General features: G+C 40.6%; 1 protein-coding gene across 1 annotated transcript; it reads right to left on the bottom strand.

Annotated features, from left to right (window-relative positions):
* Positions 1–4686: 4686 nt before the first annotated feature.
* Positions 4687–10415, bottom strand: lrrc38a (leucine rich repeat containing 38a). The gene is made up of 2 exons (XM_054610001.1): positions 9788–10415; positions 4687–4934 (listed from the first exon to the last, which is right to left on the bottom strand). Exons 1-2 carry the CDS (start codon positions 10413–10415, stop codon positions 4687–4689), a joined length of 876 nt encoding a protein of 291 aa, XP_054465976.1.
* Positions 10416–13306: the final 2891 nt, after the last annotated feature.

A 13306-nucleotide genomic window follows, 5' to 3' on the forward strand; every position in this document is an offset into this window, starting at 1 on the left:
GCTTATATGAGAAGGGACATTCCCATTCAAAAAGTGAAAAACAGGGCAACAATTACTGAAACAGCAAATTGGCCTTTGACAATTAACTAATCAGTTAACATCTAGAGTATGTTAACAGTCCAACGTAAGGTCTTCATCAGTTATCATTTTGAGGGTAAATGTGGGGACAACAGATATTTGATACACAGACAATAGATCCTTATCCTTGTCTTCAGATTGAAACATTCAATTTTATGAAGACAACATGAATAGAGATACATCCATATACTGATTGTACATAAACGAGATCATCATATATTAAACCAAGTAGAATATCTCCCTTGTTGCAATGAAAACCATAAAAATATACATTGGAAAAATATGGAAATGGTTATTTTTTTGTTGAAACCCTCTGACCTTTTTATCAAATCTCTATCAAGAAATCCATTAGAAGAAATGACCTCAGTGTCCTTAATGAAAGCCATGGCCCTGATCAAGAGCACAAATTCTAATGGACTTTTATTTCAAGATAAATATGGAAGGGAATTTAAATTAAATCATAGATTTTTGGAGCCAACAGACAATAGAGTGGCTATTGGTCATCTTAAGGCACTTCTGGCATCAGCTTTGGGTCATGATCGTGGCTACTTTGCTACATCCAATGCATGGCATGGTATGCCATCTCTTTTTGGCATTTCTTTACATACAGGCATCTACAATATAATTCAATTTATGTAATTAGCATATGTATATAAAAAGTAATAAAGTACATTTGCTCAAGTACTGTACTTAAATACAATTTCGAGGTACTTGTAATGGCTACACTTTATAATCATCATCATTAATAAATGGTAAATTGATAATTGGTTAAATTTTGTCAATAGTTATTATACTGTTAACAAACAATGAAATGGTAATTATTATTATGTTCACATTTGTCACATTTGAATACAATCATCCCCACAAGGCTTTACAACAAACTCTTTCAGCTGGCTTCCACCAGTTTCTATGTCTCTTGGTCTTGGACTTCTTACTGGGTAAAACAAAAGTTATCAAAATCAATAACAGATTTGCAAACTCTTTAACCATGAGCACTCTTTATATACCAGTGACCGCATTTTCACACACCATAAGTAAGTTTGTTGATGATACAGCTCTCTGGGGAATAAGTTCCTGTAATGATGACAGCTTACAGGAACAAGGTCTCCTGTCTGGTTGACCGGTGCAGCAATAACAATCTGCAACTGAATATCAACAAAACTAAAAAACTTCAGTTGGACTCCCCAAAAAACAGGGAGACCTTGTACCGCTGGTCATTAGCAACCAGGTGGTGGAGAGAGCAGATCATTTTAAATTCCTCAGGACTACAATCTCCTCCTCCCTGTAATGGGAAGACCTCTTTACCATCATCCAGAAGAAAACCAAAGACTGCTCTTTTAATGACAGTTGAGGGAATTTGATGGGTCAATGTGACAGTTTTATAGAGCAGCAATAGAAGACGTGCTCACCTTGTCAATAACTATATGGAATGGCAATTTTACAGCCCACAAGAAAAAAAACTGTTGTGTTCACAACTTCAAAATGAATGGCTGTGTACTCACCACAATTTCTGAGCTATTCCACATCCACATCCAGCGGAATTATTTGAGCATTTCAAATGGGTCTACTCACCAATTTATGCAACTTAACCCTATACATGCTAACTTCACCCTATCCCCACAAGCGTTTTCAAGACAACCAAAGAAGTGATTGCAAATCACTCCCTGCTGAATGGCATTTCTCCCTGACACTGAAAACTGCTAGTGTGAAACCTCTTCTTAAAATAACACCTTGATCCTTTACTGCTAAATAAACTCAAACGCCAGTTTCAAACCTTCCTTTCTTTTTTGTAGAATTCTGGAGTAATTAGTGTTTAACAGCCAAATGATAACCCAAATTTTGGCTTTATGTTTGAAAAGTTTCAGTCTGGCTTTCATCCTCACCACAGTGCTGAGACAGTGCTAGTTATAGTAGCACATAACCTTAGAATTAGCATTGATGACAATAAAGTATAGTGGTTTTAGACTAAAGCATTCCATCGGGACATCTTTATTAGCGGATTACAGAAGTGTATTCGTCTCTTTGGCTCGGTTTTCAATTGGTTAAAGAAGTAGCTGTCTATTAGAGACACTGTTGGTGACCACTCCTCGGCTAACACTAGCATAACATGCAGGTTTACTCGTGGCTCCATTCTTGGGCCTGTGTTGTTTAGGCTCTATATGCTTCCACTGGGAAATTTCATTAGAGAACACATAATTCATTTTCATAACTACGCTGATGATGCACAACTATACATCACTCAATGACATCACCCCTATTGATAAAATTAGTTCAATGCATTGATCATATCAAGTTGTTGATGTCACATAACTTCTTGCCACTGAACAAAGATAAGACCATGGGTTTAATCATCGGAACAAAGGTTCAGAGAAAGATGCTGTGTCTTAAAATTCCTGGCACTAATTTGCCAGGCCCATATTAAATAATCTTGGTGTTCTTCCAGACCCTTAATTAGAATTTGGAATCTCACATCAATTATCTCGCTAAAACTGCCTTTAACACTTTAGAAATATTGTTTAAGTGCAAACGTTTGTCTCCCATGCAGATAATAAGAGACCAATTCATGCTTTAATCACTCTACATTCTGTCTTATTGTTGTATTTCTATTTGTTAAGCACCTTGTATTGCAATTTTGCTAAAAAGGCGCTATATGAATAAATAAAGTTTAAGTTTAGAATTATTCACATAATTAAAGCAGCTTTTCAAAAGATTTTCATTTTCATAACAGGCTTATGATTATATCTTCAATGTCTCTTGCATGTCCATGAGGGAGAACCTCATCAGTCATTCACTTTCAAGTGGATATAGTTGAAACATGGTGGAGCAAGATGTAGCTTAAAATTACACCATTAGCATTGCAGGGAGACCCACAAAATGAGACTCATGAATGAATCTATTGACCTAATGCATGCTGGGACAGTTCACAGCACACCTCAATCATGGTTTCAACTATACTCGTATTATCTTTTTCATAAGCAGGTCCGATCAGTCCACGGTCAAAGCCATGTAATTAGTTCACAATAAGAGCGCACTGCAAGATAATTTCATCCAGGACTAACAACTCAATCTGTAAAAAACTGATTTCAAAGAACCACACTAGCTGGAGGATTTGAGCCTGATATCAATGTATTAGCCTAAATGAGTCAAATTGCAAGATGCTTGTTTAAGAAAGGAGATGCACTTATGACTTCTGGTGACTAGTAGTTCTCTTGAATACCTATGTTGAATACACTTATTGTAAATCGCTTTGGATAAAAGCGTCTGCTAAATGACTGTAATGTAATATAATGTAACAGGTAACCTGTTGATAAAACAGTTAGACACTTATACTGTAAAGCATACAGTAAACTGCAATTGTGCAACCTTACCAGGGTCAGTTTTTTATATATATTGAAGAGCAAAATTAAGCTTTTGTTTCAGTACTGGATTAAAGTAATAAAAAACAAAAAAAACATGTACAATGAAAATTAAATGTTGTAAATACGTCAGAAAGAAACTTTTCAAATTCTTACAACTTGTCTTTCAACAACTAAGATGCTGTTGGGCAAGGCACTAACTCACCAGCTGTACCCGTGGACCCTCCCAGTAGAGGTCTTGGTAAGTTCTGAACCTCTGAGAACCTGCAGAATTCTAAACAAACCATGTCTTTGTAGCCCTCTGCACTCTGGGTAGGGTCCGACTTAAAACGTCAAAAAATTTCTACAGCTACTGTACATTTTTTTGCAATTACTTTCCAAGCACGGCTCGGCTGCTTTTTGTCTTCTCTTGCCTAATTTGACATCTTCTATAATGTTTTTTAATGTTGGCCCGTGGAACCAAGATGGAGAAGACGTAAATTAAGTTGTGGGTTTTGTCACTGTTGTCTGAAATGTCAGGATCCAACATGGAGTCGGCCATGTCACGGCAAGAATGAATGAAACTGTGACTATGATACTATTATATGAAACTGGGATCGTCACATTTGACACAACGACCATCTACAAAGACTAAAATATCCTGTAGTCTGATCCTGCCGTAAGTCCCAGTTTCTCTTTTTGGTGGGTATATATTTTTCAGACCTGTGAGGACCAACAGTAAAGGAATGGGTTTTTACTAGTCAGCTCCCATGGCAAAACCTTTTCCTAATTGCACCATATTTGAAACGTCTGTTGGAGACACAGCTGTTATTTCCCTTGCAGTGTGCAGTGACGTTTTTCCCTTCACCTCCATCTAGAATAACTTTAATAATCTTAGTCTTATTGACGAGGACTGCATACATATTTTCAAGAATGGTCTGACTGCTGTACAATGCTACAACTCTTCTGTCATTGCACTGACCAGTGTCCCTACAGTCAGTACTGTAGGCAGTAGTGATTGTAGTATTGCTACATTTGGTGAATACAAACCTGCTCACAGAGATTTAAGCCTATCTGATGCTTCACAAACCAGTCTGTGATTGGTTTTGACAAGGTAAGAGCTTTCTTGTTGTGGCATTTTCCTCTAACGCCTTTGCTCTACTGCTTCATCACAATCTCTCTTGCCCTCATTAGCTTCTAAGCAAAGTTCTTAGCAACGTTTAGTATGAAACACTTATGTCTGATAACCTCATTCCCTCTTCCCATTCCCCCATCAGTCGTTCCCCTCTTCCTCATCTCCTTTGCTGCCTTTGCTGAGGCGCTGGAAGCAGTGGACTGTGGAAGCAAGGAAGAAGCTGGCCACGATGGCCGCCACTGAGACGGAGATGCCGGAGAAGATGACGATGAGGTAGTCAGTGAGGGTCAGGGTACCACGGCACTCCCGAAAACTGTCTTCAGAGAGTAAACTTAGGGGAACACGACGTCCATCCAGAGGCAGGGAGCACTCTATCCCCTCCATACCTGGGAAGAGAGATATCAACAAGTTAACCAGCTGACAGGAACCCAGGCACTGGACTTCTTACTTCAGGTTAAATGTGGCAGTTAGGACTGAAAATAGCAATAGGACAAGGTCTGGGCCTAATGGTTAAAGCTCATATCAGATAACTATGTATACTGTGTTTTTTTCCATGGCCCTCTGTGTTGGCCCAATGAGGTGTTGTGTTCTCATTTAAATGAATGAGAGGGCGGCATTTTTTGTGCTAATGATGGTCTTAACATGTCTTCATATGTACACAATGTGACATTCTGGAAAAATGAAGACTTTGCATTGGATTTAAAAAAATGTATATACATACTATTGGCTGTTGGTGATAAAGCAGAATAACACTTTTTCTTTTTCACACCAATGAAGTAACCTGATCAGTCTAAGTTGTTCAACATTAGTTATTTAACCAATCATTACAATGGTACAACAAACCAAGGGTTTAACCTGGATGAGACCCCACTCTTCTCTGAAACACTGGTTCCTCTAATACAGTTTATCTCCAGTATTCAGATGCATTGTTAGAAACTAAAGGTTTTGAAAGTAGGTGACTCAAACCCCAAAAGTCTGTTCCAGTTTGCTAAACAGCAAATGCATCCCATAAATCAGACCCACTCTAATATTCTGCCTGGCCAGACAACTCAATACACGTCTTTCACTTCATATATATTTAATATATTTTAGATCTACTTTTACATTTGAGCCAAACAGTGACAGAGAAAAACAGCTTACACAATTTTGCTTTTGCTGTATTTTCTCTTCACCCACACAGTTGTGTAACAAAAACACCACACACATGCACACACACACACACACACACACACACACACACACACACACACACACACACACACACACACACACACACACACACACACACACACACACACACACACACAAACAACCTATTCTTTAAATGAAAGATTCCTTAAGTTAACATGGGTATAATTAAAACAACAGTAAAGCCTTACTGTGACAGCTGCAGACTTGTAATCATCGGGGGTATGCATATGCATATGCCCCACACCTTTTTTGTTGTGTTTGGATTAACAACATGCAAAAGTCAAAAACAGTGTGTGTGAAACAAGGATGGAGAATGCAGTACATACAAACTGTGCACGAAAAAGGTTCTGTGTGCTGCTCATTGTTTACAGATGCTATACTGGAGTTGGAGTTGAGCGACGACATGCACGACCAGAATGTTTCAGCCAGTAGCCAGTTAACAAGCTCATTTTAAACCAATAAAAAGTGAAATCATGGTCAGACAATAGCTGCTGGGTTCCCAGGTTGCATTTCTGGAATGCGTTCCACCTCTTTTGCTCTCCAGACAGACTGTTTACCTGCTTTCAACCAAAGACAGGTGATTGGTCAATACTACTCGGACTAAAACAGAAACCAGAACGCTTCCCATACCCAAATCCTGTTGCTTTGCCAACAGATATTACATGTGAACACATGATCTGTTTGTAGAGATTAAGTTAGCACAAACCAGCCAGTTGATGCACAGTAAGCATCGTGCTGTCAGGGCCCCTGGGGCAATTGTGTGCTTAGCCCAGTTGGTAATCCAGCCGTGGTGTTATCTCCATAGCTGCTGTAGTCGTGAAACATAGTTACATTTTCTGAGGTGGTTCATTGCTGAACTGTAACCCCCTAACGCACCAACATTAATCCAGCTTCACACCAGATTGTATCAAGATAATAAAAAACACAAGATATGACTATTTTCATTATATAACTATTTTAACCCAAAGGTTAAACGTCAAATATAGAGACAAATATGTGTATTAAGTTTTCTCTGCAAGCCATTTTTAATGAAGAATTTTGGTTATTTTTGGTACCAATGCACTGTAACTCATAGATACTCCACTGCACTTTCATCTCATCCTGATTCCTTCTTAGCACTGCTGCACCCAGGAGTCACCAGACATCAATGTCAAGTGTGTACATGTGTGTGTGTGTTTGTGTATGTGTGAGTCACTTTAAGACCAGAAGGGGGTTTCCACATGAAAAGGGACTCAGTAACCTCATCACTTGGTGATATTCCAGTCACGTGGCGCTACAACAGGCAGCAAGACGCATGCTCACATAGACTGACACACACATACACACACACCTAGACACATATAGTTCAATTTAAAAAGGATCAAAAACACAAAATACGCAGACATTAGCACATGAGCTACTGAACACAATCACTAACATATATATAAACAAAGGAACACACAGGAAGAAGAACACATGTAAGTTCCTTTATACGGACACCACATGAATACAGAAAAAAAGAACATCCGAGGACAAAAAGCGTGTCCACAAACACACATACAGGTTTACACAGGCAGAAAGAGTTGTTTAATGGATGTGCATATGTGTGTGTGTGTGTGTGTGTTCAGGTGCATTCAGATGAACACATACACACAGTATATGGCACACAGATACAAACACACACAGAGGATTACATGAACAACGATGGGTGTACAGATACACGTGTCGACAGGAACACAAAATGGCAAAAGACAGGCAAATATAGCCAGACCCATATGTATGTACACAAACACAGGTGCACACACACACAAATAAACCTTTCTGAATGTAGCCAGGACCACAGATACAAAGAAACGTGTTGATTTGCTCAATTCTAGAAGCCATTTAGTCCACGTCAATGTGTGTGCGTGTGTGTTTGTGTGTGCTGCAGCTGTGTATAGTGTCTTAGTTGTGAGTAAGGAGTCTAGACATGGGTGCCTGGTGACAGTGTTGTGGTGTCACAGCATCACATGTAGTGCTGAATAAAGCATGTTGCTTGATCACCGTTGACCGACCGATACAAACAGAATGTAGGTTACCTTGTAATTCGTTCTTATTTAAAACTCCAGAACCACCATGGCCCAGTTAAAAACCAGCAGGCTGCCTCATTTCCACTGCTACACTTTGTCACTGTATTTAAACATGAGTCGTTGTTTTTCAGTGATCTCAAAGGAAAGAATAGGAATGACAAGTTACTTTTGGCGGAACGGGTCAACTTCCCTGCAACGTGATGAATTTTGAGGCCCAAATCAATCGTGGGCTTGTTGATTACTACACTATGTTATAATATAGCTACGTGCTAACTACAGTACATAGACCTTATTGTACTATATGTGAAAGTGTCAAGATAATGTATGGTTATTTATTCTTACCAAAATCTTCAAAGTAACTAAGAACATTAACTGAACTATTGTACTTTGCTAGTGTTTTTATATTGTATGCTACTACATACGTATACTCTTCGATGATTTCAAGTAGATGTTTTAGTATTTATTCTTCCACAGTTATTTCGCAGCTACAGTTGCTAGTTACTTTGCAGTTTACAGTTTGAATTTGAAGAACAAAAAGTAGCTTGTAAAATATGACGTAGTGTTATACAATAAATTACCAGACACAAAAAGTTCTGGGTCAGATGTGCAGCTGAGATGGTTTTGGTCTGTGTACATCAAACTAAAACTGGTTACAACATCAACTGGAAAAAGTTTTGTGATTCAACTCTGGCTAGTAGCAATGTTTTCAAATGAGTGTTAGGCATTGTGGAGTGAGTTCTGATAATAAATGAGAAGCTAGGGTCAAAACAATGAATGAAGCCCAAAACACTGGTTTCATGGTACTTTTTTAACTTCACTAGCATTATCTCTTCAAACACAATGCAGTATTGTTAGTGTAGAATGGACCATAACATCACATGCAATAAAGTGCTGCACATCTGCAGTTCTATTTGCATTACTTTATGATCATTTTGTCCTAATTTATAAGCATGTACGAGATGATTTAATAGGTTTGTTATAGCCAAAGCCTGCATGACTTTAAAATCAGACTTCCACAGAGAAAAAAAGACTTGTGTATGGTATGATCCCTGTCCGTCATACCAGATAGAACATCATGAGAACATCCAGGAAGATGATCTTTAGAAATGAGTGGGTACCCTGAAACTCGAAGTCCTGATGAAGGCTGGGCGATACAGTTGAAAGATCCAATAAAAGCTGCAGGTCAATGTAATGTCATTGTTTTCCAACAAGTTGCATTGTTGTACCAAAATTCTAAAAATATCCAAAACATAATGACATTGTGCCTGTGTGATTCCTGCCGCCTGGCTAGCACACATACTTGATTGTGTGTAAATGGGAAAAGCCATCCATTAGGCATCTTTAGCTTAGCCATGGATTTGGGAACTCTGACATCTCTCCTCCTGTGTGTGCATGTGTGTGTATTTTCACATATGTGGGTGTCTAAAGAAAAACAAAAATTAAAAAGAAAAAATAATGAATGATAAATAAATTCTCCTTTATTTGTTGAAGAAGTGAAACCTCAGAGGTTTAAAGGAGCACTTTGCCAAATCTATAGTTTAGTAGGTACATTCTGCCAGTGTATCAGTATTTGAAGAGCTCCATGTGTTTATTTTTCTGGTTTGATAATAAAATGTGAGATAACTGTGGTTAGCTCACGACTTGCAGAGAAAGTGAGCAATACTGTTCCAAACATAAGACAGAGGATAAATCAGTGTACCTGTGATGAACATGATGAGGTCATGGAGTTAACTAGTGAAGATAGACTACATTTCTCAGTCCAGAGAAAACAAGAGCACTGGCTCTTTTTGTTTTCAGTGTTTTGCACTTTTCCCCTGACTAGGAAGAATAACACTAATAAATATATTTCTATGTAATACACGAATTTTAATCATCCAATGTGTCTGGCATTGTTACCGATCAATCCAATATTCTGAGTAAATGTAGGGAAATTATTGGATTTCCTCTGCTGTGGCATGGGACATAGACTGAGTCAGTGCTGTAAGGAGCTTATGTCTTACCCTGTGGGAGCTTGTTGAGGTTCTCTGTCAGCCACACAAACAGTTTGGCAAAGTGGCAGTTGCAGAGCCAAGGGTTGCCCTCCAGACGCAGCATCCGGAGGGAGGGCAGGGATTCCAGGATTATGACGTCCAGAGCAGTGAGACCATTTCTCTCCAGCTCCAGCTCCCTCAAAGACGTCAGTCCCGTGAAAGCATCCCTGCCTACCATGTTTAGGTAGGGGTTGTTTCCCAGTCGCAGTTTGATCAGACTCCTTGACTCCCCAAATGTACCCGAGGAGATTTCTGTCAGGTTGTTGCTCCCCAGGTCCAAGAAGACCAATCTAGAGGAGGTGCTCAGGGTCCCTGGCTCCAGCTGGGAGAGGGAATTATTCCTCAGGTCCAGGTAGACCAGATCGGTGTAGAGGACCAAGAAGTCGGAGGGGATCCAGGGAATCCAGTTGTTGGAGAGCAGGAGACGGCGAACATCCAGAGGGATGGAGTCTGGGACTCTGGTTAGACCTTGGCTGGTGCAGTCCACAGTGTGGTGGTCCGGACACAAACAGCTGGATGGGCAGATATGGCCTCGCGTGAGCAAGGTGAAGGAGATCAAGGCAAGGAAAGGCTGCAGCCAGTTAATGCATGGTATCATCGTCGAGGGGGCAGCAGCATTAGTTAGGAGATGGGGGGTGATGGGGTGTCGACGGGGGTGAATGGCTGAGAGGTCAGGGAGATGGACGGATAGACGGGTTCAGATCACAGGAGGGGAAGGGGAAGGAAAGGCCAGGCGGTGTTGATGGTTTTCAGCGTGGCGCTGGCATCCTTCCGTGCTCTCTGCCATGCAAAGCGAGAACAAGCTGAAAAGCCATGGAGGAGCGACGGAGCGTTGTATTCCAGGATATCATACAACCAGCAGTCTGGATCAAAAAGCAGCCTGCTGGCTTTGAGGGAAGAGAGGGGAGGAGCAAGAGAGAGAGTGTGCAAGAGAGCAGGGAGGAGGGAGGCGGGGGGGATTAACACTGAGGTAAATAGAGACTAACAAACCAGAGGCGAGGGGGGCGGGGTCAGAGGGGTAAACCATGAGACGTGTTTGTGTCTGTGTGGACTGGCAAGAGTAGCCCTCCATACCTCATTAGTCAGCCACTGAAGTAAACCAGCTGCCCCTGTCATCAGCCGATCAGTGAAGCAGAACCACAGCCAGAGCCCTGACTGACTTAAACCCTGTCGGAGCTCCTCCTTCACGCAGCCAGACCCCAAGTGAATATGAGGATTCCATCACCATCCGTGACTCACATGTGACGCAGCCTCGTGGAATCACCGCCGTTTCCCCCTCTTCCTCCCTGCCTCCTCCTTGAGCTTCCTTTTTTGTTTTTCTCGCCTTGGCTTCACTCGCTGGATGGGGATGCAGAAGAGATCCTGTCACCATGACAACGGGGTCCAAAACATCTGCCAGGAGCAGAATTGGCAGACACATCGTGGAAATGTCATTTGGAAGCCGTCACTCTGCAGCTTCTTGCATGCTGATTGTAAACAGCTGAATATCACCTTTATGAAGTGTGTCATTTCTGCTCAGGCAGTTACATTTAACTTGATGGCAGTAATGAGGCTGTATGTTTAATCCAGCACTTTATAATCAGAACATACATGTGATAATGTGGTAATCTACACCTCAGTTATAATTATAACTTATTTTAGTTTAGTTTTCATTTTATTTTTACTTTATTTACTTTATCTGGATATCATGTTCATGGTTCTCTTCTCCTAGCACACATCTTGTGGACATAAACCTGAAACATCATGTAAACGTGTGTCTTTCGTTCAATTACCATAAAACGTGTAAACATTTTAATGAATATATCTCAACAGCTTTTCACAATAATTTGGCTGGACATGAACATGAGAGGCGACAGTGTAGAATAGACGGATTACTAATTCTAAATCCTCAAATCTTCTGTTTGCCTGTGACGTCAGGCATGCAAAAAAATTAAATATTACATAAATATCCCTAAGGTCTTACTAAATCATAGAGTGCTCATAAAGATGACAACAGAAATACTAAGTGCTCCTGCTGTGATCGTTATCATTTAGGAAAAAGTAGGTCACACCAATGCCACATCAGGAAGAGGCACTACACCGAGCTGAGCTGTACTGAAGTCAGTCCAGTGACAGTGACTAATTTAGTGGCCTGGCCCTTTAGAGCAGCACTGGGCTGTGTTGGGATTTGTTGTAGTGTAAAATGGTGAATATGTTTTTCTGAGGTCTGCAGCACAGGCACCCAGACTCCTTCTCGTCCTGCTGCTGGAAAGCTATTCTTTCGTGTCATTGGTATAAATACAGTGACCAAAACGCTGCTTTTTCACCTGCTCAATTGGTCGGCCATCTAGCTCACTTCTCCTGCTTGAGGTCGTGAAAATCTATACTCTCTCATCCAGGGAGGGGGAGACATGTGCTCCTGTATCTTTGGTCATCCATATTAAGATGGGGTCACCACCACTCTTCGAGAGGAACGGCCTCTTGGAGGTGTTAGATTAACTATTTTATTTTGTCCAGCAAAGTCATTAAGCCTCGTGCAGCAACATTGTCATATTTTTCTTTTTTCCATGATGTTTGCTTCTACACAATCACCAAACTCTCCTAACAGGACAAAGTTGCTTGCTCCAGCCTGATGAATCTCCTGTTCATGAGGAGGAGCATGTTTGTCAGATTTCATCATTGGCATAATCATCAACTCTAAAATGATTGCTCACTCATTGGCAAGTTTCATTCACAACAATGTTGTCAAAGAGTAAAAATAAGTAATCATTCCGAGCTTCACCTCCCACTGAAGTTCACTCACATTAAGGAAAAGCGTTCAAGAGCAGAGCATCAACACAGCAACAGACCATCATTACATGAGCCAGTGGGTCACCTAACAAACACACCCCAACATCCATGGTCCGAGAGTAAAGGCACACTTACTACCTGGTTCAGTCTCAGCTCTCATCACCCTGGTATCCAGCAGCAGCTGTTGACACAAACAGAAGACAGATGGAGCATCTAGCATCTAAAGAGACAAGTGTGTGTCTTAGGAGTTGGTGGAGACCAAAAGGATACTTTTAAAGGGCTTATCTTTATCAGGCAGTTTGACACAAATCAAAAATCCCTAACAGCACTCAATGATGTTGTTTATTAATACTCATGCCCTTCTACTAAGTGGAAAATATTTGCAAATATTTGCTTTGCATCCATGAGCAGGTCTGCTGACAGCAGCAATTCGTTGACATGATTTGATTTTGCTGCAAAAGGTAGCTCATTTTAAATGCTGAGGTGCCACAAGCTCTCTAAATGTAAGTGATAACAAAAGGAGTGGTAACATGAGGTGTGTGTTTTTGTGGACGCATTCCGTATGTATGCACACACAGAACACATTGGCATTATAAGCTTTATTGTGTCCATGTAGGTGCATATATGTGTCTGTGAGTGTGTTTCCATGAACCCCAGTGGCCCTGGATAAACACACTCCTGCCAAGAACACAGGGCGCTCTGCGTGCCAGTCCCTCTACA

The sequence above is a fragment of the Anoplopoma fimbria genome, chromosome 12, assembly GCF_027596085.1.
Source record: "Anoplopoma fimbria isolate UVic2021 breed Golden Eagle Sablefish chromosome 12, Afim_UVic_2022, whole genome shotgun sequence".
Taxonomy (NCBI): Eukaryota; Metazoa; Chordata; class Actinopteri; order Perciformes; family Anoplopomatidae; genus Anoplopoma; species Anoplopoma fimbria.